Source organism: Vanacampus margaritifer, chromosome 9 (genome assembly GCF_051991255.1).
Source record: "Vanacampus margaritifer isolate UIUO_Vmar chromosome 9, RoL_Vmar_1.0, whole genome shotgun sequence".
Classification (NCBI taxonomy): Eukaryota; Metazoa; Chordata; class Actinopteri; order Syngnathiformes; family Syngnathidae; genus Vanacampus; species Vanacampus margaritifer.
The window spans coordinates 14,023,216-14,041,155 of record NC_135440.1 but is presented as its reverse complement, the minus strand read 5'-3'; the positions used below and the strand labels follow the sequence as shown (position 1 = coordinate 14,041,155).

The window sequence follows — 17,940 nt, the reverse complement described above, 5'->3', positions numbered from 1 at the left end:
AAAATTAATGGAGGGAAAAAACTAGGGCCCCAAAAAAAAAACAATGTCTGAAAGAAAAAATAAATGGAAAAAAAACTATGTCCGAAAGGAAAAATAAATGGAGAAAAAAAACTATGGCCGAAAAAAAAAAAGGAAAAAAAACTGTCCGAAAGGAAAAATGCATGAAAAAATATATATGTCTGAAAGAAAAAATAAATGGAAAAAAAACTCTGTTCGAAAGGGAAAATTAATGGGGGGAAAAAACTAGGGCCCAAAAAAAAAACAATGTCTGAAAGAAAAAATAAATGGAAAAAAAAAAAAGAAAAAAAACTGTCCGAAAGGAAAAATAAATGAAAAAATATATATGTCTGAAAGAAAAAATTAATGGGAAAAAAACTATGAAAGGAAAACTAAATGAAAAAAAATTTATGTCCGAAAAGAAAACTAAATGGGGGGGAAAAAACTATGTCCGAAAGGAAAAATAAATGGAAAAAAAAAAACCTAGGGCCGAAAAAAAAACAACCTATGTCTGAAAGAAAAAATAAATGGAAAAAAAGGATGACGGTCCAAGAATGTTGTTGCATTGTTTGAGAGTGTCAATGTCCCGAAGAAGAAACGTGCGGCTGCGCGTTTGGTTCATTCCATCAAGTCACACCATCAGCCCACGCTTAAATTTTGACCCTGCAATCAATGAAGCCATCAATAAGATGCGTGCACGCTTTTTGTGGTCCCCTATCGCTGCAGCCTGATGGATAATGACGCCCTTAGGAGAATGGCTCGGGATAAGCAGAAGGCGAAGAAACAGCAGTGCTCAGCATCCAAACTAAAGTCAGTCAACTAAATACAGTATCAATGTTTTAATTGGATGGTTTTATGTCGTTGCACAACCGCCACGTTGTAGATCTAACAGAAAGTTAAACTCGCTCATTTGTAATCTACATAATCACCAGTTCCTGTGAATGCATAACAATTTTTCATTTCTTTGCCCGGCTACGCTTGTGAGGTTAAACATCTTAATAAACTAACAAATATCATTTGTGTCTGCATTACCTAAAACCTTGCTTCCGAGCATCTGAAATGATATGGCGGCGAAAGGAGAAACTGGAAAGCCGATCCATTGTGATTGGCTGCTTTTGCATGGAGCGCTTAACTATCTTGAGAGTACGAGATACGGAAAGGACACGGTGGAGGGGCCAACATTTTTACTGCATGTGCTGAGTGCCAAGGAACCACTGCAGCACTTCTACTCCTCCCTGAGAGGAAGCGGCCGTAAATTAGATTTTTTATTCTTTTCTACCCCGTTAAACGCAGCACGGAATTGTCAGACACGGCTTCCCTCGCCATAGCTTGTTTGTGGGGCAGTGCATTTTATGTTACAATGTGCTTGTTCAAACCTGCTTCTTCACTTTTACAGCGGCTGCACACGAGAGAATCATCTTCAGTGTTTCGGCACGGCGTTAGTACGGAACAATTGCCAGGTTGGCAGCATCGTGATCAAGGACTTTATGTGACAAAGAAGTATGGCAATGAAGGTGGAGATGCTGTGATTACAAGAAGCATCAATGGCAATTAGGGTGACCAGTGAATGTATTATACAAGCGCAGAAGTTGATGAGGTTATATCAGACAGTCAGACAACAGTCTTCAATTATTTACAATAGGCGAGATGAGATGCCGAATCTTGCGGCTGCGCGTGCAGCTCGTGTCTCGCATTGATTCGGAGCTTGACTCCATCATAACTCATTAAAGGATGCTAGGTAGCTAAAAGCCTCACTTATCAACCTGCTGACAGATCATACGCCGTTAAAACAGGCTTTCCTAATCCTGATCCTCAAGGGTTGGAGTCCTGTAATTTTGCAATGTTTCCGTCTATCAAAACACCTGATTCTAAAGATCAGGATTATTATCAGGCTTCTGCAGAGCTTGCTGATGAGCTGATTATATGAATCAGGTGTTTTGGAGGACGGAAACATCTGAAACCTTCAGAACTCCGGCAGTCGAGGACCAGGATTGGGGAAGCCGGAGTTAAAATAAGCTTTGTCTCATCTCAAATTTAGCAGAGATGCAGCACAATAAAAAGTGGGGGAGTTTTGAGAAGATTCATATTACATAATTGTTGCTGAGATACAGAAAATCCAAGTCATCCTCCTGATCCTCCTCAAAGTTGAGTCAGTTCTAATTTGCATAGCATATATTAATATACATACTTTTGAAATTGAAAACACTTCCATTTTGACATTTTTAAAATAATGTTCTAATGGAAAAATAAAAATGTTTATACTGCAATTTGAAAAAAAAAACATTTTAAATGTTGAAGTTTTTGGGAAATTTTTATTTTGCAATGTTTGGGGGGGGGGGAAGAAATATGTGAAAAAGCTGAAATTTTCAAAATGTTGAAATAGAAATTTTGAATTTTTACATTGAAAATTTTTTGGATTTTATTTTTCTTAAAAAATTGGAAAAAAATTGGGCGATTTTTTTTTAGACATTTTTTAAAAATATATTTTTTTTTAATGGGGAAAAACCTTGAAAAATTGAAAGGTTAAAAATTGAAATTTATGGAAATAATGAAAAATATTTTGAAAAAATGTCAATTTTGAAACTGAAATTTGCATAGCAGATCCTCCACCTTTAGGTTGTGTAGTTTTTAATTTGCATACCATATTTTTTTTTCCTCTGTCAGTGACAATTTTGAGAGTTTTAATAATTGATTTAAAATATGTCTAAGACATATCCATCCTACCTGGTATGCTGTTGTAGAGGAACAAGTAGCTATCAAAGTCGCCTTTAGGCTCCTTCCACGAGACGAGCAAGTTGTTTGGGTTCAGCACTTTGAAACGCAGCCTCTTCGGAGCTGGAACTGAAGAAACACATTATGATCAACACTTCTATCATGGGAAATTAGTCATGGGTCGATTAATCAAAAGCATATTAATTAAAATGCTCCCATTCGCCAGGGACACAAGTGAGCAGAAGAAAATATTCCCTCCCTCCTTACTGCAACAATATGTGAAACATTTGAGAATGAGACTTTTGTTCTTCTTGTGACTGATGCAGCAAATGCGATTTGAGAGTTGGATGCACAACAACGGCAATTTGAAGAATAAAAATGCAAACTTGGAAAAAAAAAGAAAAGCCATCAGTTCATGACCTCAAGCTGTAGAGCATTTGGATTTGACCTAAAAAGTCCAGACTTGAATGATGAATCTAATTGAAATGCTGTGGCATGGCCTGTAAAAGGTTGTTCATGCTCAAAAACCCTTCAGTGTTGTTGAATTAAAACAATTGTGCAAGGTGAGGTGAGCCAAAAATCTCCACAGACGATGTGAATGACTCATTGACAGCTATAGAAAACACTTGATTTCATTTGTTCCTAGTGAGGTTTGTCCAACCAGTTATTAGGTTTAGGCGTCCAAATGCTTTTTCCACACAGTACAGCTTTGAATAATTTTTCACTTAATAGATAAAATCCCTATTTAAAAACTGCATTCAATATTTATTTGGGTTAATTTGTCTGAAATTTACAGTGTTTGATGATCTTAACTGTTAAAGTAGGGAATCTAGGGGGGAAAGAGAGAGAGAGAGAGCGAGAAAGAGAAAGAGAAAGAAAGAAAGAAAGAAAGAGAGGAGGGCAAATACTCATTCAACAATTTATTAAACAACCATCATCAACAATCACCAAATTGATTGGCAACTATTGATTAATCATTTGCAGCCATTGTTTAACAAAAACAAAAAACCCGTCTGATTTTAGCCTCACAAAAGTAAATATTCTCCGATATAAAATCAGACTGATTATCTTTTGTGTTTAATCATAATAATACATTTGCAAACAAGGATCAATATTTTTCCCCATTATCTGACATGTTATACCAAACCAGTAACCAAATAATAATCACTTTAAAGGAAAAATTTGTCAGTTAATTTATTAAAAAATTATAATAATTTATTGTTGAGTACAAAGCAAAAGCTTGGGTGCTTCTACGGGAAGTTTTAGTTTGGTTTGCTGCCCTTCAAATGCTCTTTCCTTAGTCCCCTTCTTGTTATGTGATTTGATTATGGTGTGGAGACACGATGCAGTACATCGGTTTCACCAATTATTCACCACAATCCTCAGGTAATCATATCACGGCATCTATCAAATAGTCCAAATGCATGGAGCAAAACTATATAATTAAACCTCACCACAATACGACTCAATGAATAATTCACGGCCACTGGGAACATTATAACTCTGCTAGCGTTTGCTGTGTGTTTGATAGTGTTTGAATGGAGTTGGCAGGAGATTAATAACGAGACCTTCCCTTTGCATGTCAAAGAACACACCCTTACACGTGCGGAATTATAATTAACGAATGTAGAAATTGAAGGAGACAGCTAGAATGCTCAATGTGTGCCAAGGTCTGTACATTGAGGCAATCCGAGAGACCGTAACTATGATTAATGAATATGGATATAATATAGCTAATAGCTGTGGATGCTGGCTGAAATTGAGGGTCTCTTATTTAAACTCTTCTTCACAGGTCAGCACATCTGACACATACAGAATATGAAGAATATTCAAGGTCTACATTTCACTCTTAGGTGCCAAGATGCGTTTGGGATCTGGTGGGAAAAGTGCTGAATCATCGCCAATCTGTATAAGAGCCATGTCTAATACAGTTGCTATATACAGTACAGACCAATATAGAGCAGGGGTCTTTAGTCCCTCCCTTGTGGCTCTTGAAAAACATTGTAGAAATTAATTTTTTTTTTTTACATATTTATTTAAATTTTTGGGATAAAATGTTATTTGAATAAATTACTGATTAAATAAAAATGAATAATTAAATATAAAAAAAATATCAGAGTCTAAATTTTTACATTTTCAGAAAAAGAGAAGAAAGGTAGATGATTTTTTTTATGAACTAAAAATGTCCAAAAGGTGACCATGAAAAGAGGAAAAACTGAAAATTACAATATAATGTCCATGAAATTGCTTAATGTCAGATACATGAATAAAAAAGGTAGAAAATAAATCATTCAAAAAGTCACTTTCAAATGTCCAAAAGAAAAAATCCCCCAAACTACAATAAAATTTCCATAAAATTGCCAAAAATGTCAAAAAATTGACATTAAAGTCCAAAAGGGGAAGAGAGGCAGAAAATTACCTGACATAATATGCTCATGAAATTGCCAAAAGAAAAATGTCAGAAATTTGACAGAAAGCAAGAAAAGTCTAAAATGTGTGCAAAACAAAGTATGAAAAACTACCCCCGCACCCAAACAAAAAACAAAAGCAATCAAAAAACGGAAGACAAAAAAAAAACAGGAAAAAAAATTTATCTCTACAGATTGAACGTAGCATAATTTTCTGTTACGATGCAGCTCTAATTAGCTCGTGGACCCTCAGTACATTAGACTTATTAACACCAAGACGCTGTTTCGTTCATCACATTGTTCAAATGTTTTGCGGCGCCAGACAGATTTTTTGTTATTTATTTGTCCTAAAATGGCTCTTTGGACAGTAAAGGTTGCTGACCCCTGATATAGAGTGCACAAACTAACATTTATAGTGGCTTGGCTTCCCTTTGCATAAAACTCATGCTAGGCAGTAGGCTGTACTGTAATTAAAGACCATCTTCCAAGTAGGACGCTGATGACTTACTCAGCAACAACAGGAAATAGTCTGAGGTGTTGAAAGCCTTCATGAAGGGACTTGTACATAGAAACAGCCCCATTGTTTTGGAAAATGAAAGCAATCCATTCAAACACAATATCTAATACATTTCCTACAATGTGGCGCTGTGAATCCCATTCAAAGGCATTTTAACAAGAGGCTAATTAGCGTAATCTTAAACCGTGCAGGAGGTGTGAGCCGGAAAATAACCATAACGCCCATTCCTGGTGGATATATTCATGTTTACTTTCCAAAGCCTTTTTGTCCTGTGGCTTTTTACAGAATGGAAAGAGCACAGTACTGAAGTAAAAAAAAAAACTGTGCATTGACCACAAACAAGCAAGCTCTTCATTCAGCATGCTAGCCACATCACGTCCGTACACAAGTGTAATGATGAAATCCTCTGTCACACTCGACTTGGGTCACTTGTAAGATCCTACTGTGCTACATTCCTTTTCACCTCACAATCCAGGGGCACATACCTGTGCAATTGATTATTTATTTATTTATTCCTTTTCCCTAGTCCTTGCCCCAAAAAAAACATACAGTATTTCAAACATTCCAATCATCTCATGCTCCCATCAAAGTGAGGTTCATTTCACTGAATATGTCTTTAATTTACGTTTGCTTTCTGCTAATGCTCCATCGATAGCCAATGAGCCACAATGGCGGCGCCACTTTAAATCACAACCCAAAGCCGCATTCGTTCCAGAGTGGATTGGAGATGGTGACAAGCTGGATTCCAGTAAATCAGACGTTGAATAGTGAGGAGCTGCCACTTGATTGGCTTTGGTTAAATGAGCATTATTTAAATTCAAAGCAGGTTGCTTCCACCTCATTCTGCCTTTTGTTTATGAATTAATGCGTTCGCCTCACTGGCTTCACTTTCAGTTCGTTATAGCTGGAATCATTGGCCAGCATCAAGTCACTTGCATTTACTGGCTGCCCTCTAACCACACACATTCCCTGCACAAATGCAGACACACATTAAATAGCACTTGACGTGTATTTCAACCAGCATCCCGTCAATTAGATGAGCAACACAATCAATTGAAATTAATCAGCATTGACGGAGAAGCTGAGCAAACATGCATGTTGGATCCCACACACACTTTAAGGAGCTGGATTGAGTGATTGGACGACAAACAAATACTTGATTATCAAATGAAAATGTGGCAAACAGCTAATTTTCCTCCTATTATGCTGCTGCCGCCACAGCTGCAGCGCAAAGTGCTTCTACTTGCACCCTCTGGGGGCCGAGTTGGGAACAAAATGAATAAGTCTCAGTGTTGTGGACTGTGGCTTGAAGAACAGACTCACAATTCTGACTCACAAAAAAAAAAAAGATTCTTTGTACAACAACTGATTATATTAAATTAAGCCTGTAGCTAGTCTAATATATTTTAACTTCAGTAACTATTTAAACTAACATTTGCTCTTTGGATGTATTCAGTGTTCTCTGAGTGGATTGTTACTTAAAATAAGGTGGGCCAAATGCTTAAAAAAAATAAAAAATAAAAATAAAAAACAGGCGCATTCGCAAGTAAGCATTATGGAAAAATATGCTATGTTTGTAGCATTTAGCCTACAAGTACGTTCAAATGTACTGCCAGTCAAAAATGTTTTTGGAGTAAACTTTATGGACTGGCAAACTCGTTCTAATGCATTTGCAAGTATGTTCGAATGTACTTGTAGGCTAAACGCTTAAAACACTGCATTTTATTTCCCATAATACCACGTGCGATTGACTTGCGCATGCTTAAGGAAAACATTTTTTTTTTTTTATAAAAAAGTTGTTTGTTTGTTTTATTTTATCTTAGCATTTGCCCTAAATTAAACAAATACGTTCCAAAATTAAGTAAATAAATATTTTTTTATTCGTAAATTTCATGGTTTTATTATCATGTCTGATGATTTCCTTTCGGCATTTTTCCTGCTAATTTTTTTTTTTTGCGCATGAGCAAGTCAATACCCTAATGGCATTATGTGGGAAAATAATGCTATGTTAGCATTTAGCCTACAAGTACATTTAAACGTATTTGCAAATACCAGTCAAAAATGTTTACTCCACGTTTGCAGTTCCACGCTTCCATAGTAACTTGCTGTCATCACATCATGATGCATGGATGAGGACCCACAATTGCGGTCGCTTCTCGAGGTTTCTAATTTTTTGTCTGTTGTTGTTTTTTGTTTTTTTTCCTTGCCCTCTGGTGGTTCAATTAGGGCATGTCGTTGATATTGTAACTGTATGCATGTGAAGCCCTTTGAGACTCTTGCATGATTAAGGGCTATATAAATAAACTTGACTTGACACCTCATGATACCATTGAACTTACACATGGATTAATAGGAAACTCAAATTTAATTTGTAATCGTTGCCTTGCCAACAACACAGGTGCATGAAATCAGTGGCTAGAAAAACATGCATAATATAGTGTGATTTGTCATTGAATTGTATTGAATAATGCAACAATAGGATTATATTATTGGTCTTTATTTTGTTAAGGCAATATGTCCTCTTCTTGCAAACAAACAGCCTTTCTTTATTCTTTGGTCTAGTGGGAGTTCCTGAAGATATCATGAAGATTGTTTTAACAAAGACCCTCCAACACACACAAATCCTCACTCTAAAATCCCAGCTGACCTGATCTTGTTGCTTCGCCAGACATTCATGGCTTTCCTCTGCCCCCTAATGAAGAGAATTGGATAGGGGTCACCCCTGTGATGCTGTAACTTAGTGGAGACAAATCCCAGTCTAATTTATACTGCCACAATTTGGTCACACTCCTTGTTTATTTCTGCCTAAAATGAAATAAATCACTCCATGCGGTACAATAGCTGCTGAAAATTGGAATGAAATGGTGGGGGTTGGAGGGGGGAGGCGAGAAGCGGACACGAGAAAAATTGGAGAAAACAGTATAGAAGCGAGGTAGACTGAAAGGAAATGATGCGGTCTAAATTAAGTGTTGGGGGGAAAAAAGAGGGAAGAATGGAAAAGCCCTGCTTTCATTTCAAAGCAATCACCATTTAATAAAGACGTGCGCTTGTAAATAGATCAACTAAACACAAGGCAGCACAACACCCAGCAAAGATTTGCAGAAATCCACCAACAAACATTCATTATTTAAAGATCTAAATCCCCTTGGAAGTTGCCTGTATGTTGATGTGCAAGAGATCAATGAAAGGATTACTCAACAAGTGGATAATTGATCCTGCCGAGAACTTCTGAGCGATTAAAAAATCTTTATTTGATTTCCTTGCGGAGTTGTCTTTGCACATGCTCACATCGCGTACAGTTCAGGCCAGATGTAGTTGGACAACGACAGCCTTATTTGTGCCTTTACGTACCACTGCAATGGATTTGAAATTGTCCATTTTCAGCTTTCGTTCAAGAGATCTCACAAAGCTATGTCATTTATCATTTAGGAATTACGGAACAGCCATTTTATGCAAAGTACCTTCAATTAAAAAAGGACATTTTCAATTATGTTGCCTTTAAATTTAAAGCACCTCAAGATGTTTTGAAGGTACAAAATGGATCATTATTAAATGAGCAAGTCTGATCTGAAGGCAATGAAACCTACTTTTAAACCAAAAAAAAGCAACAAGTGAAGGTGGTTGCAGCAACAGCCTGGCAAAGTGTCTTCACACACCGAATTTTAGCCCTCAAGCCAATCAAAATCATCAAAAGCACTGACCTACATTTACAACTTACAGCACATGCTATATTGTAATCATTTATTTCCAGCAGTCGGTTGTCTTGATTTTATCAGGTGAGTCTTGGCTGTGCAGCTTCCAGTCATTTGTGGGTCCATTTGATTTTGCCCAATCAGATTTCAGCTTCTATGTGTTGCTATATCAATTTATTGTAATTCGCCCTAGGGCCTTCAATGCCGTATATTCTGGCCTATGCCACACACACGCTAAAAGAAATGGGTGTTATTTTTTGTTTTTTTATTCAATTCACGAACAGGTGACTATGTGGGTGCCAAACTGCAAGTATGCGAAGGTCCACCAGGGCTGGACTGGACATCTGGCATACAGGGCAGATGCCTGGTGGGCTAGCATCTTTTAGAGCCGAAGCAGTGCTTTTTAATTATTTGCCTCCGTATAAGCCCAAGAGATTGGCCCACAATTTAAAGGCACTTGTACATTCATCAATTTCAAATCCCCCCATATTCATTTCAATGAGAGTCTATTATATGTGGATTTTCGCTATTCGCGGACCAGCCCACTTTCACCCATAAATAGTGGGATTTGACTCTACACATATAAAGTATAGATGATTGATAGTAATCAGTAACATCACAAAATCCTTTTATTACCCAAATATTTCACACATACTCACAACATCACAGTTAGCTAAATGTGGAAATTTCCCCCCTGGCTTATTTTCCTATAATCTATATCAAGATAAATACAGCATTTAACCTCTCTGCACTTCCTAGATTGCACATTATTTGAGCGAGAGAGAGAGAGAGAGAGAGAGAGAGAGAAAAAGAGAGAGAGATAAAAAAGAGAAAGAGAGAGAGAAAAATGGAGAGAGAAAAAGTAGCAAAAAGGTGTTGAGTCGAATTAGCAAATCACCACAGCCTGAAGCGCGCTTTTACACCACATTTATTTTTTAAAAAAAAACACCCTGAACGTGGCGGCGCCCGCAGCCAGGTGGCGAGCGTCGCCTTGATGCCGAGCTGAAACGCTACCCTGAGAGAGATGATAGCATCGGCGTGCGTGTGACGTCATCTGATTAAGAGTGATGAAGAAAGTTTACTGAGAAGGAGGTCAAGGAAACACAAGAGTTTAAAGATGGCGATCAGAAAGGACTTGGGAGAATTTACCTTGATCCTGCGCTTTACTGGGGAAATGGGAAATGACAGCCAGCAACACCAGCAGAGCCCACAGACAGCCCTGAGAAAACATCCTCACAAGCAGCGACATGGACCTGGAAGAAGATGAAAAGAAGTTCAACAAATGATTGAGAGCTGATTGAGACAATTGCACCCAGTGACACACTTGAGGAATGTCGTACAGCTTGGCGGGAGGCTCCGGAGGTCAGGAAGACCCACCTTGCCACCCTGCCCCCAACACAGCCCCAAGGGGCTGATCTGGAATCAGTTAGCCCCATATAACGTCCACTCGGAGACAATTACACGGCAGTTGTCTAGACTGAACGCAGAGCAGGCGTTCGGCTTCACGCCCACACGGAGGAAGCTGAAACAGTGGAGGACTTTGTTGGCAGGAGAAGAGAGGAGAAGCGTCGAAGAAAAGAGATTGGGATTTTTGGAGTAGAAGAGAACTGAGCCCAACGGAAGAGAAGGCGACCTTTGACCTTCAGCCACAACATTTCGGCTTCTGTTACGCAGAAATAAAGCTATGCAGAATGCAAATGATTTCAAATGAAAAATTGCTCATTTTTGAAACTTCAGTGACCCAAATAGAAACAACAGTTTTATTTGACTGATATAGTAGAAATTAAATAAGTGATTATTTTTTAACAGTATACTTAAACTCCCTAGGCTCATACTACAAAATTAGAACATGTAAAAAATGAGCTGTTAACTTTCACAAACACTATGCACAACTTGTCTGTCCCTTTATAGTTATGATGCTTCAAACACACATTCTAATTTTAATGTTTTAAAAAGTCGAATTGTGAAATAGAATAGTATGCAGCCATGTGTCATGATCTGTGCTTTCTCGATTTGGCTTTAGTTGTCACGTTTTCCTTGTGTCTCTTGATCAAGGTCTGTCTCGTTAGGTTTTATTGTGTCCGCCTGTGCTTGTCATCCAATCAGCTCCCTCCTCCATGTATGTATTGTCCAGGTGTCTCTCGTTGTCTTGTCAGATTTTAATTAGTTTCCTGCCTCTGTTGGTTCATTGCCATGTCGTGTGGCATTTTGTTTCCTGTTTGTGTGAGTTTTTAGTCCCTGTCAAGTCTCTTCTTCCTAGTTTTTGTTTAGTCACTTTGTACCCAAGTCGTTTGGTCTTTTCGTTTATTCCCCATTTTTGATTAATTGCAGTATCTTGTTTGCCTTTTTTGTTAGTTTGACATTAGTCTTTTGGAGTGAAAACCTGCCTTGCTTTACCTGACACCTTGGAGTTTGAAGGAATGTGTTGAAATCTTGAATTTGAAACGCACTGTTAACAAGTCTCGAGACATCAACATTTGAAGGTCTCGTTCTTTTGAAGCCGAGCACTATTTTACTTTTTATTACTTAACCTAGAGTAATTTAACAGACATGTCTGCAATGTCCTTTTCAAACCAGCTCTTCGTTGGTTCTGTTTTTGACAAGTGGCAGTCCGTCACCAGTATTGAATGAAATAGTGCTAAGTAAGGAATTAGGTAGATTGTGACAAATGGAAAAAGCTGGAGGACAAACATGGCCCAATTTTGACTGACAGCTCAAATGGGGAACACAGTGTGAGCGCCAGTGTCCATCCCCTTTCCACTTTTTTTGTTCCTCCTCACCTTCTCTACCTCTCACCTCCTGGCTGATGCTCATTATTACACACGCAAGAGGAGGGCTGGGGAATCTTTCTCACCTGGGGACACCCGCTCTCCTGCAGCTCTATGAATAAAACAGCACTTGTAACAAAGTTGTGTCAAAATTGGATCCTGGCATGTGGAGCTAAGCCGAGCCACTAGCCCCCCTTTCAGATTATACCGATCAGCTTCAAGTATTTCATGAGATTAAAAAAACAAAAAAACATGTTTTGTTCCTTGGATATGCGCAAGATTGAGTAGGCTACATCGGACTCTTTCTGACTTTTAGGTGTGTGTTTTTTCTTCGCGACAAACCCATTCAAATTGTACCTGCAGCCGCACGTACGCACCTGACCCATTCCCACTATCACGCGCATGCACGCACACCGAATGAAATCGCATTTCATACCTGTCCACTCATATATATTCAGAGTCGTCTCCCTTTTCTCCTCCAAAAAAAGAAGAAATCCGAAACGACCGCTAGCGCGTCCGGAAAAGGATTCTTCTCCCCGTCTTCTTCTCCTTCTCTCCGGATACGACTCGCTCGCTCGCTCGGGAGTGGGTGGGTGTGGAGTTCTCTCGTTATTCAGTCATCCCTCCCTCCGGCTAATCCTTCCTGTCCCAGCCCTCACCACGTCTCATCACACGCGCACGTATACGCGCACACATTAAAGAGGCGCCACTCAGTGCAGCTGCGCAAAATGACCCGCGCTCATCCTGCAGGTTGCACCAAACTCCCCGGGGGTCACCACTCGACCCTGTGGCCCGGATCACATCCGGAACCCGGGTTAGCTAGGTTACTACATTTAAAATCACCAGTCAAGTCTCGGAAATACTAATTGGAATTTGCACGTGCATTAAACGTTAAATACATCGCCTTATCGTACGGTTGCGCCTATTTCTAATGCAACTGAAGTCCAGAAGCAAGTGTGCTTTTTTTATGGTTTTCTCACAGAAACTTTCAAACATGAACTTTATTTCGTTAAAAACCTTCCGTACATAATGTTTTCCAGAACATTTGTTATTGTTTAATTGCAATTGAATGATTTTAAAGCAGTGATTCTCAACTATCACTGTGACATCTCAAAACATTTTTGAGACACCTTCACAAATAATTCATCAGGTGGCTACTTTCAATTTGGACAATTGTATGAGGGAACTGTTTGAGGAAGGCCAATTCGCTGTCCAAGGGCATAAAGGCAGTTTGTTGCAGACAAATCTCATTGCCATCAAAAAACATTTGGGATGATCCACAACAGAGTTTAAGCCATGACCTCACCAACGGTTTTATGTACAAATTGAATAACATGTTTATAGTTTTTTTTTTTTTTTATCATAAAGTTCCTTTGTACCAGGGTTGAATGCCCAAATTCTAAATATTATGCGAGCTTTTGGTGCAAAAGTTCTTTTCTTTTTTTTACACTCACAGTGCTGTGTGGCTGGCCCTCAGGCTAGAGGGAGTCATGGGAAACCGAGGCCTATCTGGTCAAAAGTCCCTCCGGATGGCTTGAAAGGCCAAATTGCTAGCGCACACCAGGTGTGTCCCTGAGGCACCACACATACACACTTTCAAACCTTGGTCAAACAAATGTCCAGATGTCATAAACACAGTAATAAAGTGGATGAGGATTCCCTTCTCTCTCGTTCCCTTCAACCTCAATCTTTTCCGGTGGTGCTCACTTCCTCAGCTGCTGTCTGAATACACACAGCAAGCCTTAAAAAAAATGAAGGCACAAAATAAGATTTCCATACATCCAACTCATATCTAATTCTTGCTATTTGATTTAAAGAAAAAATAAATAAATTGAAAAGTCAGGATAATGCTATTACGTTCCTTGTTACTTCTTCATTTACTCATCCTGTGCCTTTGTGACTCATCGTTGCCCCCTCAGGCCCAAATTGGTATTACATAATATATTATTTTGGCTGGCATGCTTAACTCATTCACTGCCATTGACGGCTATAGAGGTCAACAATTCATTTGAACTATTTCTATTAGTTTAAAAAAAAAATCCACTTCTGTTAACGAGAGTATGAAAACCTAGAAATGTCTTTTTTTGTTCATTTAGAACAGATATACATTTTGTGATTAATCGTGAGTTAACTAGTGAAATCATGCAATTAATTACGATTAAAAAAAATTGATTGCCTGACGCCCCTAATTTTTAATAATCTTTTCTTTAAAAAAAATAAAAATAATATTTTTTCAAAGAAAAAATTATATTACAATTTTTAATCGTAATTAATTGCATGACTTCACTAGTTAACTCACGATTAATCACAATTTTTTTATCTGTTCTAATACAATAAAAAAAAATCTAGGTTTTCATACTCTTGTTAACAAAAGTGGGAAAAAATGTTAAACTATTAGAAATAGTTCAAATTAATTTTTGATGTCTATAGCCGTCAATGGCAGTTAAAATTAATGCATTCAACTCTGTTATTGTCACCGCATCCCCAGATGGCCTTTCTGTGCAGAGCACGTGTTAATTCAATTTTTGTTTTTTATTATCACATCAGGTTTGTTTCTCTTATCTTTTGTCACCTTTGTACCCTCCTTGTCTACCTCTTCAATGTCACTGTCCTTCCCATGCCCGAGGATCCGATGGGGAAGAAATTGTCACATGGTAGATAGAGTTGAGCAGCAGGTCATCGCGCTCAGCTCCATATGGTCCATCTGTGATGTTCAGAAAAGTTTGTGACCCCTGCATTGCTGCATAACAACTCTCTGACCTGCTTCTTGGTAGAATTATAGTCCCAATATAAATCGTGTCACGATTGACAGTGTATAAATCAAAGCAAGAAGAATACAGAAGTTAGTATTGATGTGTCAATGCTGAAAATGAATGAAAAACTGTTAGAATTATATTTGCCTTTAGCTTGAAAAGGTTTAGCAAAGCGTTCTTTTTATCAAAGTAAATGCAACTTTTTGAAGAGATAAACTTTTTCTGACGCCATTTTCTCATTTACTGTTGTCCCGAGTGATAAATTGTCACTCTGCTGCTATTTAGCACTCCTTGGGCATACATGATGTATGATATTCAAAAAGTTCAAGAGTGTTGTTAACAACTTTGCCAAATTTTAATTATTAAATAAATCACAATACATCAAGTATGTAAAATGAGGTTTCAAACATAGCCCATAGTCTTCGTATGTTTTCAGAAACTACTAATATTATTATTATTATTATTATTATTAGGCCGTAAAGTCAGATTCCTAATGCAGGTTTTCTATCAGTGGAACAGTCAGCACTGTTCATATGTTTTAGCCAAATAAACAATGGGATTACTACAAGTGTGTTTATTCTTAACCAAAGCACATCATTAGAAGAAACGGTGTAGAATTAATCAGATTTTTTTTTTTTTCAAGCTTGTTTATTCTGGAAGTTTCTTATGCACCTTTTCCTGAGTTAGCCAAACAGGATCAGAACAGAGCGGGGCAATTTTCACATCTGTGCAGTGGTGCATGATGGGCCACGGTGGGACTTTCACAGTTTCCTGAGAGCTGCTTCTAGGGTTTCTGACTCCCACCAAGGATTCATCTGTTTGTTAAGTAAGGAGGATTATAGAAAACTGCTTAACCAATTTCCACAAAGTAATGAAGCGTTTGGGCATGACCAAGGAAGAACTCCATATATTTGAGTTTGATCCAGGTACAGGTGCATATGCAGGATTTTCACTTTTTTTTTACTCCAGCATCTTTTTTGTTTGGTTTATATTTTGTCTCAATATGACCAAAAAATAAATAAATAAGCAAATAGTAGAGGTGGATACCTATGGTGTACAATTTAGTTCCTAATTATTAGGGCTGGGAATCGTGTACTGTCTTACGATTCGACTCGATTCGATTCGATTCAGAATCGACTATCGGTTCAGAACACTTTTAGATTAAAATTTATTTGATTGGCAATGATTTCTGCTTCAATTTATAGATATGCAAAGAATTGTCATGATCTACTAGAGTCTGACACGCTAATGCTAATTAGCGCGCTATTTGTGGCACTTTTATCACTCAAAAGAATGACTATTCATACAAAATGCTTAGGAAAGTATACAGAGAAGCATTTTAACATTAGTGATCGACATATGCTCTTCCTACACTGCAAAAAAACAACAACTTTTATTGGAATAACTTGATCATGACTTTTTGCTTAAATGTGGCTACAACTTAACTGTGTATCAGAACGAGTGGAACCACACTGCCCCTAAGTGGCCAAATCGTGTACAACATGAACAGTGCTCCCAATAAATGCACACAAACAAGGGCAGGACAGTATAAAATAAATGAAATAAAATTGGTTTGGGGACATTTAAAATAGATTCTGAATGATACTAAATGAGAATCGCGATTCTTATGAGAATCGATTTTTTTGGCACACCCCTACTAATTATTTCTTATTTTTCTTTTTTTACTAAACAGCACATTATTCTTAGTCTTAAACCCAAACATTTTCTTTACAAAAATATGTTCTACGCAGACCATGACATTTTGATTAATATTGCAATTGTGGAAATATGAGTTAAGCATCAAAATCCCAGTTTTTTATCCATCTCAGGTGGCGGCCATTTTGCCACTTGCTGTCCATTGAAAATGACATCACAGTTGCTCAGGGCTCATGTAATAACCAATCAGGCTCAGCTTGTGAACATCTAATGACCAAACTCAGAAACAAGCTGAGCCGTGATTGGTCGCTACCTGAGACCTGAGCAACTGTGATGTCATTTTCAGTGGACAGCAAGTGGCAAAATGGCCGCCCCCGGAGATGGATAAAAAAAACCTGGGGGATTTCGCTGCTTTATTAATATTCCACAAATCGACATACAGTACAGGGGGTGGGGTGGGGCGCAGGCAATGCAGGAGTGTTTTGGTCGACAAAAGTTTAGTCTGGTCATTGTTAGGTATTCACGAGTATTCACTCGGAATGTCTCCATATTTTTCCACATCCATCTTTCTTGACTCGTATCCTACAGCATGTTGCCAGAAATCCTCACAACACGACTCCAATACTAGCGCTTGTGTCTGTAAGCGCGGTATTAATGTGAGGAGGATCAGAGTTTGGGATTCTCTACACATGCTGTTGGGAATTGTGGCCAAGCAGTTCAATCTTCATCCCATCAGATGGATGGATTTTCGCTTCATGGTCAGTGATTCATGTTGGTGGCTTCTGGCAAACTCCCAGGGGGCTGTCATGTGTGCTTCACAGAGAAATGGCTTCCATCTGGTCACTCTGCCATCAAATGTTGCTGCTCTGACTGTTGTCCTTCACTAACGTCCCCTCATGTGCACTATGGAACTTGGTTGTTATTTACAGGTAGAGTGTCCTGGACTGGTTGAGGTGGTTCGTATCCCGAAGGCCAAACACTCAGTTGTAGTGTTAATAACAAGCAGCAGGTTAAAATGAGGGCCTGAAGTGATCACGACCTTGTGATTAGCGTGGCCGGTCACGGTTATTAGTCACTTTGTCATCTGCAACCTTGACTGTCATTCTCAGAGTGCTGCCAACTTGAGGTCACTACAAGATATGTCGCTATTCTCAGTGGGAATTTTCATGGTTCAATGCAATATTGACTTTCACATGATTTGGTAAAACAGGCTGTCTACTGACTTCAGACTGACATATCTCAGGCAGGAGGAGAAAAAAAAATCACCATTGGTCATTGACAAATGATGCATAGATGATTTATGGGCAACAAATGTAGACATTTTGTTATGATTGTGTTCTGGGTCGGGTCGTGTGGTCATTGTATTATGATGTGGATCTTATGATGTATTATACTTATCCAGTTATTTTTGCTTATGCAGTTACCCTTATGATGTGT

At 38.3% G+C, this 17,940-nt stretch overlaps 1 protein-coding gene across 3 annotated transcripts in view; it reads right to left on the bottom strand.

Annotated features, from left to right (window-relative positions):
* The window catches only part of col14a1a (collagen, type XIV, alpha 1a), a 109,035-nt gene extending 96,297 nt beyond the window's left edge, over window positions 1-12,738 (bottom strand). For 2 of the 3 annotated variants that reach the window (XM_077575035.1, XM_077575033.1), the window contains exons 1-3: window positions 12,531-12,738; window positions 10,476-10,579; window positions 2,722-2,838 (exon numbers count right to left, since the gene is read on the bottom strand). In XM_077575035.1, coding sequence (XP_077431161.1) covers window positions 2,722-2,838; window positions 10,476-10,575 — 217 coding nt within the window. In that variant the 5' untranslated portion in view covers window positions 10,576-10,579; window positions 12,531-12,738. Of the gene's footprint in view, window positions 1-2,721; window positions 2,839-10,475; window positions 10,580-10,650; window positions 10,723-12,530 lie in introns of those variants that run through there. The other variant, XM_077575034.1, reaches the window with a different exon arrangement.
* Window positions 12,739-17,940: the final 5,202 nt, after the last annotated feature.